General features: G+C 54.4%; 1 protein-coding gene across 1 annotated transcript in view; it reads right to left on the bottom strand.

The window, feature by feature from the left end:
• LOC111154772 (myomesin 3) overlaps positions 1-18488 on the bottom strand; it is a 42679-nt gene that overhangs the window by 10846 nt on the left and 13345 nt on the right. The window contains exons 11-23 of the mRNA XM_022514670.1: positions 17486-17685; positions 16679-16732; positions 16162-16289; positions 13440-13623; positions 11874-12048; positions 8950-9071; positions 8360-8547; positions 7987-8113; positions 6815-6993; positions 4002-4116; positions 2907-3063; positions 2126-2235; positions 377-421 (exon numbers count right to left, since the gene is read on the bottom strand). Of these exons, the coding sequence (XP_022370378.1) occupies positions 377-421; positions 2126-2235; positions 2907-3063; positions 4002-4116; positions 6815-6993; positions 7987-8113; positions 8360-8547; positions 8950-9071; positions 11874-12048; positions 13440-13623; positions 16162-16289; positions 16679-16732; positions 17486-17685 (1784 nt within the window). The remainder of the gene's footprint in view (positions 1-376; positions 422-2125; positions 2236-2906; positions 3064-4001; positions 4117-6814; positions 6994-7986; positions 8114-8359; positions 8548-8949; positions 9072-11873; positions 12049-13439; positions 13624-16161; positions 16290-16678; positions 16733-17485; positions 17686-18488) is intronic.

Genomic DNA, 18488 nt, shown 5'->3' with positions numbered 1-18488 from the left:
GCATTTAAAGGGCAAAGTGCCAGAGGCATCTGAAGGCCTTGCGGCTCACTCATGTTGCACTGATTTATAATGACCTGGTTTGAATTTAAGAGAAGTAAAGCAAGAAGATCAAGAGCTATTTTGCACAAGAAGAACGGGGAAGTAGAGGTTTAAATAATCCAAAATCTGAACTACTAAGGGGCCAGTGATAATGATTATAAGGAGACAAAACCCCGTCCCCGCCCTGCCTGCCACCCCTTTCCCACTCACGGACCACTGACTCCCTGGGCCCCTGACCCTCTAGCCCCATGACTCTCCGGTTCTCTGCCCCTCAGCTAGGTTCTGGCTCTCCGCCCCATTCAGCTCTGCTCCGGGCACCCCAGTAGGCCCAGCTTACTTGGGTTTCTGATCTCATGGCTCAACTTCTTCAGCTTGCCCAATTCTGGGACAGAAAGGAACAAGGGGAAAAAAAAACAGACCAAAAACAGAATGAAATGCCTGAGCAGTGGGGTCCATGCAGGCCATCCCAAGAGACCCCCCCCACCCCCGCCTCAACCGGGAGTCACTTGCTACACAGGGGGTGATGGTGAACACTGTGGGGCTTGGCCCTGGGGCACTGACGGGGATCGGGGGATGTTGCTGCGGGACACCCTGAGATCAAGGGCCACCTCCTCCGAGAAGTGGGTGCCCACCAGGGCCAGGCATCACATTACCTCACTTGTCCTCACACAACGCTGTGGGGCGAGCCCTACTGTCCACCACCAACCCCGCTCCAGCCTCACTGGTTCCTGAGCCTCAGCGCTCACCCACCGTACTCTGCTGTCCCATCTGCTGTCCCATCTGCTGTCCCATCTTGGAGGATCTAGCCCCCGCCCTGAGCACTTAAGTCTACAAATCTCTAGAGCAACTCGGTGGCGTGCTGTCTCTTCGCTTACTGCCTCTTTGGTTTGGGTTTGCAGATTTGTCTCTTCTGCTAAGCTGAGCTCTGGACCTCTGGGAGTGTCTGCACATGGCACATAGTAGGTGCTCAATAAATATGTGTTGATGGGGGCTCAGCCGTTAAGTGTCTCCCTTGGGCTCAGGTCATGATCCCACAGTACTGGGATTCGAGCCCCAGTATTGGGCTCCTTGCTTGGCAGGAAGCCTTCTCCTCCCTTTCCCACTCCCCCTGCTTGTGTTCCCTCTCTCTCTGTCAAGTAAATAAATAAAATCTTTAAAAATATATGTGTTGATAGAAGAATTGGCAAGGGTAGAGCCCATACTTCATTTTCCCTTATAAACCCCAGCGTCTTTAGTATGAGTCTGGACTCGTGGCAAGTAAAAACAAAATAAAACAAAACCCAAAACGTATCCTGTGTGTGGACGGCTTTGATGTGCCTAGAACATTGTATTTGAGTAACAAAACCACGGGGGTTATGACCTCCCATTACAGATGAGCAAACTGATGTCCAGAGAGGTGACATAACTTGCTCAGGATAAGAAAGCCAGAGAACGATGGAACTGGAATTGGACCCTGAGCCTGTCTTCTGCTTCTTCACAAAGTCAGAGGGTCTCCTAAGCAATCAGCAGGGAAAGCCCTGGGTGGTCCCCCAGTGACTCTGGAGACAGCAGAGCGTGAGTCCTGTCAGTCCTCAGTACTGGTTTCGGTTCTGCTTAAATCATCAAACGTGGATGACCCTTGAGTCGCAGCATCTACTCTCCGGTTTGCCACAGTCCCCACTGCTCCCTGTTGTCATCCTTGCTGCTCAGACCAGCTGCCATCTGCAATTTATCCTGACACTGCACTGTTGTATTTCTGGGGCTCCAAAAGAAGGGGAAAGGATCCTGGTACCCTTGCTTTTATAGGAAGTAGAAAAAGGAAGGAGAGACCTGAAGGACGTGAACTCCACCAAGCGGGGATTTTGGACTGTTGCCCCCCCTCCCCCGGTGTAATGCCCAGTGCCTAGGATGGTATCTGGCTTAGGGTAGTGCTCAGTGAATCCTGATTAACTGCCTGGCTGGCTGAACGGGTGGGTGAGGGCCTACTTCTCTGGAAATCACTGCTTTATTAATTTTTGTTGCTTCTCGCCAGCTTCTGTGGCCATTTGCTTCTGGGACTCTCAATCAAAGCCTCTCTGGGGAGGTGGTAGTAGAACAGAGGCATTACCTTCCTCCGTCAGTGTGTGGCTGGCTGAGATGTCTTCATCGGCATCGGTGACCATGACGGAGTAGGTGCCCAAGTCCTCAAGGCCAGGGTCTTTCAGGATGACCTTGGATCTGGCAGACAGAGGAGAGTAGAGCCTCAGGGAGGCGCCTTGTGCACTGGAGGCCTGGGAGCCGGGGGCCCTGCACCCCAGCCACAGCTCCAGCCGTGCTAGGCAGCAGGGATGGTTGCCTCCTTGCATCCCCGTGGGGAGCCCTACCCAGGGCAGCTCTGGCTTGGCCCCTTCAGTGGCCCCAGGCTCTCTTCTTACTGGCTGCACTGCCCAGTCTCTCCCCCTAAACCCCCAGGACTCCAGTCATTGTCTGGACAGGGCTGAAGCCAGAGCTGCTGAGGGTGGGGGAGTAAGACATGGGGCAGCTGACATCTGGTCCCAGGCCCCTTCTTTTACAGATGAGAGTGCTGGGCCCAGACAACTTTCAGGAGCAAGTCACCATTTGCAAGTGTCCAGGCTAGAGACCAAGGGCTTCGTGTTTCCCTGGAAACACAGGTGCAAAGGCACATAGCATTCCTTGCAGAAGGAGAATCGCTAGTGAATGTTGTCCTTTCTGCCCTTAAATTCACTGTCCCCTCCTTGCTCCCTCAGGTGGTACGTGGCATCCTTGGTGAGGGACCGGACAGCCCCTGGCAGGCGCGTTATCCGTGAGTTCCGCCAGGTGGTCTCACCCATGAGCTTCTGCAGACTCACCTGTGGACCAGTTCGACCACCCCCTCTCCCCTCACTTACTTGTTAGCCTTCTCCTCGATCTTGACCCTCTGGGGATCTGGCGGGCCCTTGTAGTCCTTGGACCACTGAAACTCTGCTGAATCAGGGGCCTCCGGAGCTTCGAAAGCCAAGTAGATAAGTCCTTCTTCATCCACACCAACCTTGATCTCTCGGGCATCTGAGGGCAGGATTCAAGGGTGGGGGCCAGGAGATATTTAGAAGTGACAAACCAGGTCATACACCTTCCATGGCTGCCATCGCTAATCCCCATCCCCTTGCCATGGTCTTCATGACCTTGTGATCAGCTTCTTCTCAACTCAAACATCACACCTCCTCAGGGATGCCCTCCCTGACTGCTCTGGCTAAAGTAAGACCCACCCCGCCATACCACCCTGTTCATTTCCTTTATAGCACTTACTAGCCTCTTGGATCATCACCTTCATGTCATTATTTCTCTGCTTTCTGTCCATCTTGACCCTCCCCCAAGCTTGAGCAGGCGCCTTGCTTTCTCGTCACTTCTGTGTCCCCCAAGATTTGTTGAATGAGTGAATAAGTAAAAGAATGGAAAGACAATGTGCTTTATAGTTTGCAGAGTTGAGTGATTCCGTCACGGACCAGCCGTGTGACTAGATCACTCAAATTCAGAGCTACAGAAAAATCAGTTCTAAGGTGGGGGCGATGATCCCTCACGCAGGGGCTTGTGGGGAGGGCCAGGGCCCTGTGAGGATCTGCCTTAGCACCTGGTGTGTGTGGTAGGAGAGGACCTCAGGAATTGTGACTGCAAGAGAGACAAAGCCTCACGGGGCATCTGGAATGCAGCTGGGTATTATTTTAAACATCAAGGAAGAGCTGTGTGAATTTATGAATACAGCGTATGAAAGAAGGGAGAAAGAAGTGCTCGTATCTTGGGATCCCAGAGAAAGAAATGGGAGTGGGGCATGGGGGAGAAACAGGCAAGAAAGAAAGTCAGAGCTGGGTGACATGTGGTGGGGGGCAGCAGGACGTGGTCCCCTCCTGCTATAGAACCATATGCTCCTCCCGACCCTCCTCTGACCTCCACCTGTCCTAGGTGGCACAGCCCGGCCCTATGGGGCTAACACCTCTGCCCGTCCCTACCTGGCTTGTCTTCCAGGAGTATGGGGTCGGTGGGCATGGATGGTTGTCCTGGACCTGCCGAATTCACAGCCTGAACTTGGAACACGTAACTCTTCCCTGGCTGCAAGTCAGAGATCTGGGGGAGGTGGAGGGGTGGGCAAGTGTGAGCACAGAGGACAAAGAAGACCAGACCTTTCTCCAGCCATGGCTTTGGGCTGGAGGGAGCCCCTCCCTCCTGGGACTCAGCAGGGAGCAGGCTGCCCCGGGGTGCACTCCCTGGTCCCAGGTCCCAGTTCGTAGTGGGTCCCTGCATGGGTATTACCTCCCACCCCCGTGGGCCCTGGAATTCTGCCCGCTCAACTCATCACCTGTCTTTCCACAAGAAGACACTCTCCCTTCCTGCGCCCCAACTCTCCTCCATCCATCACCCCAGAGAGAAGCCGGGGGACCATCTCTGACATCTTTTTCTGGAGCCCTATACATCTAATCAGTGAGTTCACATTTTATTCCCCTAACATGTCTTGAACATGACTTCTCTCCGTGTCCCAGCCATGGCCCCGATCCAGGCTTCATTTCTCCTCACCTGATTAGTCCAGCAGTTTCCTAAATGCTGTCCCTGACTCTAGGCCCTTCTTCCCAGTCAACCTTTCCTTCTGCCAATTTTTCTAAGACGCCGGTCTGTGTTGAAACCTTTCAGTGGCCTTCAGGGTAAAGTTCAGATTTTGCGGTTTAGTCCCTGAAGTCTTCCTAATTAGGTCTTAGCCTCCTGTGTTCTTCCTCTCTGGCGGTCCCCTTTACTCCATGGCTCCCTCCAGGTGCCCATGTTCATCTCATCTGTTTCCCCTTTCATAGCTCCCTGCCTTTGTCCTTGCTGAGCCCTCTCCCTGGAATGCCCTCCCTTCTTTCTCGGTCTAGCCAACGCCAACTTGTCTTTGCCTGCTCAGCTCAGGCAGATCCGAGGATTCCAGGAAGGGCCTCTTATCTTCCTCCATGGAACTCCCAGAATCCTGTTGGACCCCCTCAGTGGTACAGTGCACAGTCTGGTAATTGCCTGTTACCCTAAAGACCAAGACTTATTTAACTCTTTCTGTCTAAGACTTGGTTCCAGACCAGGTGCTAAGTTGGTGTCAAGAGGTGTTTCGTAAATGACCGAGTGAATGCCAGTCAACGACCCGCACTGCAGAAATGGGCCAAGTAACCGAGGCTCACCCAGCCCTGGCCTGGGCTAACCTATGTGGGAGGCAGAGGGACCGTCCATCTCACAGGGCTCTCTCGGGCCAGCTGCCCCGGGGCTGGCTGATTTAACCGCAGGGAGCCTGGCCCCATGGGGCAGAAACCACAGAGTCTTAGAGCATCCACCTGGCTAAGGCTTGTTTTCCCTGCTTCTGTTTTAGGTGGGTTTACTGTTATTTTTTTTGAAATGAAAGATTTTTTCCCCCCAATATAAAAGACATACACAATCGTTGGGAAAATATTAAAGCAATAAAGAATATAAAAGGAAGGGTTATAGCCTCCCTGGCAGCCCCCTCCCCCCAGAGATGGCCAGAAATAACAATTTTGTAAAGATCCGTTTAGACTTTGAAACGCACATAAGCCGTGAGAAACGTGGAGTGCACACTGTTTGTTAGTATCTTCTTTCCGCATTATTTTGGGTGTCTCGAACTTGCCTTCTTTCCTCTTTGGTGCTCACTGATGGGATGCACATGTGTGGTCTTGAAAACCCCTCACCCTCCCGCCCGCTGGAAAAACACCTCATCGAAGTGAGCTGGAGAAGACATTTCCCCTTTCCCTAGAGCTCCAGAAAGCAAAATCCAATCCACATCACAGAACTGTCCCCCCCACCGTTCCTCAAACACAGGCGAGCCGTGAGTCAGGCTGGCTGCAGAGCTGGGCGCTGGGTGTGCGGCAGTGGGAGTGGGGTGGAATGGGGTGGGTGGTGGTGGGGTGCGTGGGCGGGGCGGCCCCCCAGGAACCCGGAGGTCTGGATTCTCACTGATGGTCTAAAGTAGTGATTTGTGTCCGCTAGGAACACTGCAATCGACACTTATTTTGTTTTCCGGCATGGACAATTTCTGTGAGTTAGTGGAAGTTAAAACAACCATCCCAGGTGAATAACACCGATGATTCTGCTAAATTTCTTATTTATCCCAAGAGTTGAGAGTTTCTCATGTAAATTAAGAAATAGCTATCTGTGTAGATGTTCATTAATGTATGAAATATATATGTAGTATGTTTTCTAACATGAGTAGCCTACTTGTATTCTGATTTTTTTCTTAGCCACCTATGATGGATATATTTTCATGTCAAAACATACCTGCAGGTCCAACCCATTGTCCTTAAAATACCATAGTCTTGATACTACTGAGCACAGGATTCCGTCTGAAGGATACACTGATTTATTTAAGCGAAGCCCCTACGGATGGACATTTAAATTGTTTCCAACTTTTGCCTTGATAAATAATGCTGCAGTGAGCATCTTTGCCCTTAGATCTTTGCCCATTTGCTTCATTCTTTCCCTACAGTCCAATCCCAGAAGCAGAATTCCTTGCTCAGGGGAGATGCATGTCCAATGCTGACCTACCTGGCTGATGGGGGTTTAGGGAGGAGTCTGCCCAGCCTGGAGCAGGTTAAGACAAGCAGCCATCCAGCCAGCCTGACTGTCAATTTACTGCGTGACCCTGGGTGGGGCCCTTCCCCTCTCTGGTCCTCCGCTGACGTTAAGTGAGGGCAGCGATCTCTGAGGGTCATGCTGGCTCTGATGTTCTGTAATCCTGCCATGTCCAGTGGCAGGGAAGGCTCAGGGGGTGTCAGGGGGTGAAGGGGCAGGGACTCACCCTCAGGTGGGTGCCAGAGATGAGGTCTGGGGTGACCGGCTTCCATTCTTCATAGCTTTCCTCTTGGACACTGATGCAGTAGCCCGTGACAGGCCCGGCCCCGGTGTACAGTGGGGGCTCCCACTTCAGCATCAGGGAGGTGGCCCGCACCTCGAACGCCTGCACATCATACGGGGGGCCTGTGGGAGATGGGGCAGAGGAGGAGTGGGCCAGCCAGAGAGGTGGGCAGCGAGCTGGGTGGTCAGTCACCAACCCTTGTCAGTCTGTCAGTTACAACCGGGCCGGGAAGTGCCTGTTCTGGGCACGGCAGGGACCTGGCAGGTCTTGGCTTCATGACAAATCTTGGTCTTGACCTGGGCCTGAGATAGGGTTAACTCTTCAAAACGGGCTCAGCCTCACTTTTTCCAGAAGTATCCGTGATCTTCCTCTTCCCTATCCCAGGGGGCCATAACCCTTCTAGCACCTTTGCTTTCTCAGTGATCAGTGTAGGGGCAAAGGCGTGACCTCACTGGGCTTCGTGCCCCAGCTCCACCTTCTCAGGCTATGGGGACTCTAGGCAAGTTATTTGGCCCCTATGTTCCTGTCTCCTCATCTGCAAAGTAGGGATAATAATAGTTCTTAAAATCCAGTGCTGTTATGAGCATTGATGGCAAAACTTGTGGAATCTGTGGTACATGGTAAGTACCCGACAAATATCAATTGTTCATAATTATTGTCTCAAGCATCCCATCTACTAATGATCTGCCATTTGCTTGAAAAAACCAGCACCGAGCTGAGCAGAATGATGGAAAGTTGTGATCCTTCCTTCCTAGGGAGGAGGTGAGGGCTCATTTGGGGAAAAGCTAACAGGGTTGTGGGAGTGGTGTGCAGGGTGAGGGTCACCCTAGCAGTGTGCCCTTGGGGTTTGACATTGGTCTGTGGCCAGAGCCAGAGCTCTGATGGCGTGTTGAGCTAGGGGATAATTATTGCTGAGGTTACAGAGCCAGTAGATGGCCAAAGTCACGGGTCCTCTAAGGCAGGGTTAAGACTGTCTGTGTCAGAGGTTATGGGGTCTCTTGGTGGAAAGGGCCAGTGGTCTGAGGTCTGGGACCAACAGAAAGCTCAGTGGTGCTCATCTCACTGGTTGGACTTGGGGCGGGGGGTGGGGCGGGGGCAGGTGCTGGACCTCTCACCTGGTTGGGGCATCGTCCACTCTTTGCACTCAAACAGGCTGCTGGGCGCCGACAGCTCACCAACCCCTGCCCAGTTTGCTGCCCGGGCACGGAACTCATAGAAGTGGCCTTCACGAAGGTTACTGACCTTGAAGAACAGAGACAGACGGTGAAAACCAGGGCTGGGACCAAAGGGGAAAGAGGTACGGTGGCAGGGGAGACATCAGAGCAGGAAGTCCAGGGGGCCTTAAACGAGATCAGTTATGTGACTCTGCACTTGAGAATTAGCCAGATTATCTGGCTCAGGGAACCTGAGGCCTCTCTTGGCTTTAGGACCTCCAATAGTGACCTCGGGTCTCCAACTGCCCCGGCCAGTGGCCCATTCCAGGCTTACCTTGCAGACCCGGGTGGGAATGGGCTGCTGGTTGACTGGGTGCCAGTCCAGCTCCTCTGAGTCATGCTGGTCCAGGAAGTAGCCCAGGATCTTGCCACCACCACAACTTTTGGGGGGCTTCCACCCAATGACCATATCATTCTTCCCACAGTTCAGGAGCACGAAATCGTATGGGGCAGATGGCGTGGCTGTGGGGAGGAAGTAGGTGAGGACTGCTGCTTCCTGGGGGTTGCTGGATGGGGCAGGGGGTCCCCAGGGAGCCAATAAGCACCCCCTATGGATGCCTACCCCTGCTCGGGGTGGGGGTACTCGCTTAGCCAGGGGCATTTGCTGGTAACCTTGACTCTGCTCCCTACAGGACACCTGGGTCCAGAGCTGGTCAGATATTGTCCTATGATCTCAGGCCAATGTCCTTTCCTCCCAAAGGAAAGGGGGAGGTCAGGATCTGCTCTAGATCCCCTCAGAAGACATAGGATCCCTTGGCCTCTGGGGTTACACCCTCCAAGATGTGATCTATAAGCCCCTGCTCTCTGCCCAGCCCGGGGCTGCCCCCAAGAGACTTGCAGGCTGCACCTGCCCTTCGGACTTACCCAGAGCCTGCTTGACCCTGATGGGTTCAGTGGCGGGTGAGCTCTCGCCTACCCCAGCCTCGCTGACTGATCTGATGCAAAACTCGTACTCCTTCCCCGTCCTTAGCCCGGGAACTGTAAACCTAGAAGAGACATGGGCAAGCTTTCAGGGAAGGCCAAACAGGTTGCAGACATCCCTGAACTTTCTAGAACAACTTGTGGGATAAGTGGCCCCTAGCAGTGGGATTTGAGGGTTTGGGACTAGCTCTTACCTAAAGATATGGGCCCTTGCCCCCACAGTGATGCCTGCATCCTAGAGGGTGATGTTCTTAAGATCTGAAAGGCTGGAGGAAGGTGATCAAAAGGTATAAACTTCCAGCTCTAAGAGAAATCAGTACTCGGGGTGTAATACACACCACAGCGACCATAGTTAACCCTACCGTGTGATAGACGAGAAAGCTGTTAGAGAGTAGATCCTAAAAGTCCTCATTACAAGGAGAAATCATCTCTTTCTTAAAAAAAAAAAAAAAAAAAAAGATTTTATTTATTAATTTGAAAGAGGGACACTTGGGTGGCTCAGTTGGTTAAGCGTTTGCCTTCAGCTCAGGTCACGATCCCAGGGGCTTGGGAACGAGGCCCACATCGGGCTCCCTGCTCAGCGGGAAGCCTGCTTCTCCCTCTCCCACTGCTGCTCCCCCTGCTTGTGCACTCGCTCTCTCTGGCATATAAACAAATAAAATCATTTTTAAAAATCTAATTTGAGAGAGAGTGAACAAGAGAAAAAAAATACAAGTGGGGTGAGGGGCAGAGGGAGAAGCAAACTCCCCACTGAGCAGGAATTGATCCCAGAACCCTGGGATCACAACCTGAGTGGAAGGCAGACACTTAACCAACTGAGCCACCCGCAGGCCCCTCTTTCTTTCTTTTCTTTTTATTGTATCTATATGAGATGACGGATGTTGACTAAGCCTCTGGTGGTCATTATTTCGTAATATCTGTAAATCAGACCATCATGCTATCCACCTTGAACTCACACAGTCATGGCCCAGGGAGCCAACCCCAGACCTGTGCCACCTGGCGCATTTCCAGGACTTTGGGCCTCATCCCTGAAACACGACAGTGGCCCTTATTCCGAGTGCTGTGATTCTAAAGCCTGGCGTCCTTTCCAAGGCCCCCAAGGAGAACTGGCAATCAGAGACCTACATCCAGATACGCTCTGGTTTAGAGAAAAATGTCCTCATCCTGTCCCTTCTTGATGAAACCCAAACGGCAGACCCCTTTCTCTCTTTTCCCTTGTCAACAGCGTCCTGCAGCAAATCTGGCCCTGCAGGGAGGTTCTCCCAGCCAGGCGTCCCTGACGAGACCCAAGGACTGAAATCAAGTGCTGATGGCTGACAGAGAAACTAGTTCCCTGCTCGGGGACATGCACTCCAATGGGGAACATGCCTCAGTAAGACAGACGAAGCACCAAGGGGACAAGGCTGAGGGAGGACCTGAACGGTGGTGAGGCCAGGGGTGACTCCCTAGAGACTGGCCCCTGTGGACCTCAGAAGGTGACGATGACAGCAGTGACGGCAGCTACATGCGCGCATCTAGCCACGGCTCGTCCCGTCATCCACGTAAACTCGGGCCCTCGTCACAACACCCCTGTTTTGGAGATGAGGTTGAAGATGAATGTTGGAATGTTGGGGGTGGATCTCGAGGGATCAAACTGTCCCATTTCTTCATTTTACAGGTGGGGAGGGCCTCCCCCAGAAGGAAAGAGGTGAGCCGAGAGCACACAGCCCGTTAGGAACAGAGTCGGGATCGCAGCCCAGGCCTCCTGAATCCCAGCGCAGAGCCTGCCCTTCTGTTACTCATCCATTCAGACATTCGGATGCTGTCTGAGCACCTCCAGTGAGAGCCCGGTGCTGTGGGGCCGGCCATAGGGCAGGGAACCGGACCCCCACAGCCCCATGGGGCTCCCTTGATGCCTTCACACAGGCAGCACTCCCTGGCGGTGGTGGTTGCCTCTATCCAACCATGACACATGTCACCAACGGCAGGCACGCACAAGTTCTCTAGACATTCCAGAGGAGCCCGTGCCCCCTCCCCCCACACTGTGTGTGATAAGTGTCCAAGACATGCCACTCCCTTCCAGTGACTCCCTCATGGAAGCACACGAAATGCAAGCTGGGGGGAGATGTTCTATTGACAACCTGGTCAAATCTGTCCGAATCTGTAAAAACTTTGATGATTCTCCCACTTGGGATCTTTAGCAATAACAAGTTGTGAGTGACCCCTCACAGCTGACCATGAGACACCAACGACTTGTGGGGTTCAAGGTCCTGTCCCTTTTTCTGGGTCAGATAGTCAAGGGGCTCCTGGCCAAGGGGGACCCAGCTGACTGTGCTCAGGGCTCAGCCAGCCGGCTGATGGAAAGGTGGGGAGAGCCCTCGCCACCCAAGCCCTTGACCCTACAGAGCCTCAAAACGTGAGCCCAGAAGCCCTGCGGTTCACTGCCTACAAGGACCAGGGGCTTATGAGGCGGGAGCTTCAGTGGGGAGGAGAGTGTGGTCCTACCCAGCTGAAAGCGGGGGCTCTATGGCTCCCCCAGGCTTGGGGAGGCAAATGTCAGTGCAAGAGCCCCAGGCAAGGGAGGGGTGCAGGCAGAGCCTGAACCCTGGCCTCCGTGGCCGCATCCTCTGCCTCTCTCTGTCTCTAAGCTCCAGGACGGACGAGACTCAGTCCATCTCCTCTAGAGACAGCATGCCCTCAGCCAGTGTGTGCCGAAGACAAGGTCGTCCTGGCCAAGTCCCAGTGTCTCCATGACTAGCTAAGGGAGTCTGGGCAAGTTACTTAAGTGCTCTATGCCTCCGTCTGAGAAGAACTCAGAACAGTGCCCAGCAGCACACTGCGAACGGCAGGTGTGGGCAGTCCTTGCGGGAGGGGTGGGGCAAACTCACTTGCGGCCCTGGATGGGCTTGTTGTTCACTGTTTGCCACTCAGATGATCCCGCCTCCCGGGAGTAGATGTAATAACCCAGGAGATCTGGGGCGTCTTTCAAGGGCTCCCAGGTCAGGGATACAGATGTCTGCGTGTCTCGGAACGCTTGAACTTGAGCTGGAGGAGGGAGAGTAGCTAAAAAACAGAAACGTGGGCTGTGTGAGGAAGCGGGCCTAATTAGCTGGGGAGGGGGGGGGAGTGGGGAACGGCTGGGAGAACCCCCCCCAACCCCTGCAAACCAGGGAGCGGGGACGGAGGTGGCAGTCATGACCCGGGAGCCTCGAAGTGGGGGGTGCCCTTCCTGGGCCCTGTTAGTCACAAGTCCTCTCCCCTCTCACCTCCAAATATCTCCGCTTCCTCACGAAAGCCTCCATTCATTCATCTTCAGTCTCTGTCCCTTTCCCCTCCCTGGCCACTCTTTTTTGCTTTTTTGGTGTTTTCCCATTTTTGTATAATAATCTTACTTTTCTCATACAAGTAAATGCTTTTTCTTTTTTGTTCCCTTCCCTCCCATCCCCCCCTTCTCTTCTTTCTTTTACTGACGTGTATTAGAACTTTGCCCTAAAACTTCCTTGTGCTTCAGAGACTATGATCACACATTCAGTCATAAACCGCTCAGAGGTCAGACCCCGAATCATGGCTAAATGTTAACTGGGCCAGAATCAAAGGAAAACATCACTTGCTCACCAACCCGTTCATATTTGCTATGACTGTGTATATGTATATATATATATACACAAACACAAATACACATATAATACATATGTATATACGTACACACACACACATATATTTCCTATATTATTGGAACAGAGCAAATCTAGGACTTTGCTCTCTCCCCCAGATGGACCCCGCAGCCCACCAGGCTCCCCTGGGCTCGGTAGTGCTGCAGCTGGGCTCCTTAAAGGGCCAGTCTCAGTCGTGACAGCTGCAGGGAACCTTCTGATCTGATCTTATCAAAACTCAAAGAGCCCCAGAATCCGGAGGCCTCAGGAGAGGGAGGGGCCCCGGAGTGGGGACCAGGATGGAGCTGCACCTGGGAGACTCAGAGATGGAGGTGGGAGCCATAACCAGGCCTTGGGAACAACATATTTGGTAGCTGAGGACAGCAAGGTTTGCGGGTAGGCAATGACTTGCCCAGGTCCACACAGTGTGGCTACTGAGAGGCGTCCTGCCTGGGGAGCCAGAGCTTGGGGTGGGACAGCGTTAGACCTGAGGGACCCCCTCCCGCTCACACTTGGCTCCTCGCTGGACCAGCTGGATTCTGCAACATGTGAATTGTTGAGCTGGAAAAAAAAAATCCCCGAACTCTCATGAGCTCCCTACTCAGAGAGATGCGATTCCTGGTGTTCTGAAACTTGACAGGCCTGAGATCATGTTGCTTTGCCGTTTCAAGATGGGAAGAAGGGGTCAGGGACAGGGAAATGAGTATGGCTTTGTCCCTGCGGGCGGTGGGGCCCCGGCCCTGGAGGCTGACAGCCTGGCCTGGCCTGGCCTAGCCCCCATCTCTGGCATCGCATCAGTACCTGGCTTCCCCCTCAAGGCGATGGGCTCGCTGGGCTCCGAGGGATCGCTCATGCCATACTGGTTTATGGCTCGCACTTTGAAGACATACGACTTCCCTTTCTCCAGATCCAAAAGGGCGAACCTTGGGGATTTCACAGGAGTGTCTGTACGGATGGCCTCCCAGGTGCCACTACCTATGACTGACTGTGACAAAGGAGAGAAACGCGCATTGGTGAAGCAGCTGCCTGGGCCGGGGCTCTGTGCTGGGGGCTCTCATTCACTTCTGACCCCCCGCCCTGGCTGCCTCTGAACACCAAGCTCTGGACCCTTCTGCCTCCTCCACATCTCTGCCCGGTGCCTACCGAGCATCTCACATCTGCCATGTCCGGAACTCCACTCTGGATCTTCTCCCAAAATCACCCACATTTGGTTAATGGGACCTATCCTTCCAGTGGCTCAGGCCAAAAAAATCCTTGAAGGCATCCTGGACTCCTTCCCTTTGTCCCTCCCACCCCAAATAGGCAAATCCACTTGACCCCACCTTCAGATTTCATCCAGAATCCCACCCTGGCTTACCACCCTGATGCCCTTGCTACAACTTTGATCCAAGCCACCATCATCTTTTACCGGAGCTACATCACTCTTTTCTCCAAATGATGGTCGGAAGGATCCCTTCACAACACAAGTCAGATCACTGTCCCCAGCTGCCCAAAACCACCATCTCCCTTAGAGCCAAAGCATCTCCGTGGCCTGACCCCTGCTACCTGTCTGGTCACATTCACTCCCTCTTTGCCCTGTGCCTCCCTGCTATTCCTGATGGCGCCTTGCTTACCCCTTTGCCGGGGATGTTCTTCCCTGCAGAAATCCCTGGTGGGCTCCTCCTTTCCTTTGGGTTTTTATTCAAAACTCACCTTCTCAGGGAGAACTCCCAGCCTTTAATCTAAAATGTCAGCCACCCCTTCCCTCAACACTTCAAACCCCTTCCCTGCTTTTAGTCTTTTGCCTTTGTGCCTACAACTAGCTAAGGATTTTCCTGATTTATCTCCTTTACCATCAGTCCCCACACCCCTGACTCGAAGCTCAGCTCCATGAGGCAGGGGTTTGCCTGTTTTATCCACTGTCACGTGCCCAGGGCCGGGAAGAGCCCTGGCACATGGGAGGTGCTCAGTTTATGTTTGGGGGACCCATAAATGAGAAAAGGAATGAATTCTCATGATAACCTTGAAGGGGGTATTAATTTCCCCGCCAGTGGGAAAACTTGTGCTCAGGGAGTTTAAGCCCCTTGGCTGAAAGTCATGCATCTAATAACTGGTGTATTCGGTATTTAAGCCCAGGAGTGGGTGTCCCCAAACCTGTTCACTCTCCCCAGCATAAGGGACCCAAAAGGTAGCCACAAATCCTGCATCTCTGGGCAGATAGAGGGTGACGAGCTGAGGGCAGTGCAGGTGCCAGGAAAGACCCAGAAGCACTGGGGGAACTCGCTGACCCCGCCGTGCACCCCATCTCCCTGCCTGCCGTGCTTTCCCCTCCCAAGGCCCACCGACCTGCCAGGAGTCCAGAACTCAGCTTGGCCACACACACACACACACACACACACACACAAACCCACAATAAAACCAGCAGACATTGCTGAGCACCTCCTGTGTGCCAGGTTCTCTATTCTAAGTCCGTAGGTGCCTTACTTGGTCCTTGTATTGGCTCTATGGGGTGTGTATGGTTATTATCTCTCTTTTACAGAAGAGGAAACTGAGGCACAGAGAGACTCCATAACTTGCCCAAGGTCACACAGCTAGTAAGTAACAGAAACAAGATTTGAACTCTGCCCCCCCACCACCATGAGTGTGCCAAAGGAGGCCCGTATGAACAACCAGAGGTAGAGACTCCTCCCTGGGACTTTCACTAACCCTGTACTGTCCACCTGCTGTGTGCCAGGCCCTGTGCTGGGCACGGTGAAGTAATGAGAAGCAAACCTCGTCTCTTCCTCTAGGGGGTTAGGGCCAACAATGTGTCCTCGGGACACGTTTTCAGGCCTGGAGCTGCTGGCCGGGCTGCGTGCGGCGTCTTATTTCATTCTCCATTTGCCGCCGGAGGAAACTGAGGCTCAGGGAGCTCAGGAACCTGGCTTGCACAGCAGAAGCCAGGATTTGAGTTGATCTTAACACCACGCTGTTTTTCATGCTGCCAGCTGCCTCAGCTCCGCTGTGAGATCTGCCCTGCATGCACAAACGGCCCACGCCCCCAGACACCTGCCCCCACCCCATCTGGGTGGGAACTACCTCCAGGCGCCCCGCCCCCGACCCCCTGCTATGGGAGGGCTGCCCACTGTGACCCTGGCTCATGGGTACCCTCCCAACATGGCCATGGCCAGGAATTCCTGCTGGACCCGATGTGTGGCCCCGTGCCAGCCAGACCCGGGGGTGGGGAGGTACCCAGGAAATGGTGGATTGTACTGTTGTCACTGTCGTCTATATGTCCTAATTCTGGGCATTTTCACGAACAGTCCCAGGAGCTGCTGCCAGTCATTGGCCGCGCTGGGCTCAGGTCGCTTTGGAAGGGGCCCCCGTGGAGGGCTATTCTCAGCTCTTCCAAGTACGGATTCTCCTCTAGTCTCTGAAAGCCACCCAGGGACACCGTCTGCCATCTCTCCAGCTGTCCCCCTGTCCCTGCCCCCGATGCCTCCCATGAGCTGGCGTGTCTGCTTTTCAGCCCAGCCTGGGGCTGGGGCCCGTGGGGTCTCTGTACCTTCTCCAGAGTGTATGTCAGGGGAGCTCTGCCCCGAGGCCTTGGCTCCTCCCAGCTCAGAACCACGTAGGCCTCACGGATCTCACTGGCGTGGACGTTGGTGGGGGGCGAGGGGATGGTCACAAAGTCTGGAATCAGAGTCATTGAGGAGGAGATGGGGTAGGCCCTCAGAGACTCCTCGTTTCCTAGAAGAGGAAATGCGCCCAGAGAGGGGCGGGAACTTGCTCCTTGTCATCCAGCAGGACCAGGCAGAGCCAGGGCCACAAGCCACGTCTCCCGATGTCCTCCCCAGGACTTTCCCCAACATGCCGCCTCCTCCACAAGGGGCACGGCAAGACGGGCCGAGGTCACCTGAGGACCCTGGCCTCCTCCAGATGGACCTCACCCGCCCTCGCCTCCCCATAGCCCGCACACAGACACCTTCCGCCTCTCCACCACTTTGTTTCCCCCAGTTTCCAGAAACATAAAGGAGGCTGACTCACAGCTCAAGGCAGAGTGTCAGGGGGTTCACACGTACCTTCAAAATCATCTGTGTTGACTGTGATCTTGTTTCCCAGGTCAAAGGAGATCTCTAGGGTGGAGAACGGAGCACGTTGCGGGAGAAGCAGAGGGTGCAGGGTGTGTGGGGGTGGGGCCGTGTCAGGGAGGGTCAGGGCAGGACCTGTCCACTCGGGGTGCTGATTCCTCACCCTCTTCCCAGTCCTAGCCTTTGGGCCCCTCATTGTGTGACCTCAGGCAGGTGCTCTCTGAGCCCGCAATTCTCCAGGGTCCAAAGTGGAACACTGCTGTTCTAGACCCTGAGAGATGCCCTGTCTCCTTGCGACCAATGGGGACAGAGGAGAAGTGATGGGCCTGGGGTCGGATACCTAGGGTAAGGCAGAGCTGGGAGGCAAACCCAAGTCAGGGTGACCCCTCAAGGCTGAAAGGGTGGTGCCCGCACCCCCCCCATATCTCTCCCAGCTCAGGGCTCCTGAGGCAGGGCTGTTTTTCTCCTTCAGGGTATCTGAAGAAGGTGCTGTGGTCCCCCCTCAGATTAGCATCTCCTGTGGACAGATTTGTGTTTCTTCCGTCAGACTAGTTGTCCCTTCCCCCTCAGGCTAGGGGTTCCTAAGGACGGCACTGTGCTTCCTCCCACAGCCTAGGGGTTCCTGAGACTGTGTCTCCCTCATCAGACTAGCAGTTCCCGAGGGCTGTGCCTTGTCTCCCCTCAGCCCCTTGGAATAAGGCTTGGAATGGGGTCTGTGCCACCTGTGTCCTGCATGCGGTGGTCCTCAGAGTGCCCTGATGGATGCTCTAGAATGTTCCTCAGGGCCTCTGCACCCACCTTTCTTTCTCTGGTCTTCATCATGGTCACGCATGACAACCAGTTCTGATGCCTTGGAGGGGAGGCTGCTGCCTGCTCTGCTGACAGCTCGCACCCGGAACCGATAGCTCTGGCCTTCCAGGAGGCCTTGGATGGGGCACCGACAGGTCCCGCCGGGGGCCTCGTGCCAGGGCACCCACTTCCCAGACTCGCCCTGGCACCTGCGGGAGAGAGGCCCTGGCTTCAGCCCCTGCCCCCGACTCACACCTGCTGGGTCTGAGCCCCTACCAAGGCCATTCCTTCACCCCAGGCTACCAGTTCGAGTCCTGCTCTCGAAACCTCGTGAATGATAGAACTCGGATTTTACCCAAGGGCTGCCCACTCCCTAACTTGGCGTGCAGTCCAGACGGACCTTCTGAGTTTGGGCTCTCTGTGCCATCCGGGTACCACTGTCCTCAGGTGGTACACTGGCACGCGCTGCCAGCTGGATGGGACAGTGGGCTCGTGGGGTCTGAATCCTGGCTCTACCACTGAAAAGCAATGTGACTTTGGGCAAAGTCATCACCCCATGTGCCTCAGTTTCCTCATCTGTAGAATGGGGCACCACAGAGTCCCCTGCTGCCCTGGAGAGGATCGCAAGGACTCAGTGAGGGTGGGCACGCAGCTTCAGTACCTGCTGTGAGCCCCTTCGGGGCAGGGCCATCTGTCACCTCAGACTAGGGCTAGGACCTGGCAGATTGTGCAGGGGGTGGGATGTTCCGGGCCCTCCCCTCCCCTCCGGGTCAGTGCTGTCCTGTCTCTTGTCTGTCACTCAGGGAGGAAGGGAGCCAACATACCTACTCAGGCTCACTTCCAAGCACTTCATGTTTGCCCCTCCCAGGGTCCACACGGCTGACTCCAGTGGTGGAATTCCAGGTGTCAGAGGTGACAGATTTGGAGGTACGGATACCTTTCTCTTGCCTCTCTATCACATGACCTGGTCTCCTTCCCTCCCGGTTCTGAGGCTAGGCATGGGGCTCCCTCT

This window comes from Enhydra lutris, unplaced genomic scaffold (genome assembly GCF_002288905.1).
Source record: "Enhydra lutris kenyoni isolate GAN:26980312 unplaced genomic scaffold, ASM228890v2 scaffoldscaffold38, whole genome shotgun sequence".
Lineage (NCBI taxonomy): Eukaryota > Metazoa > Chordata > Mammalia > Carnivora > Mustelidae > Enhydra > Enhydra lutris.
Note: the sequence above shows the minus strand (reverse complement) of the source record. Positions and strands in the feature narration are given on the sequence as shown.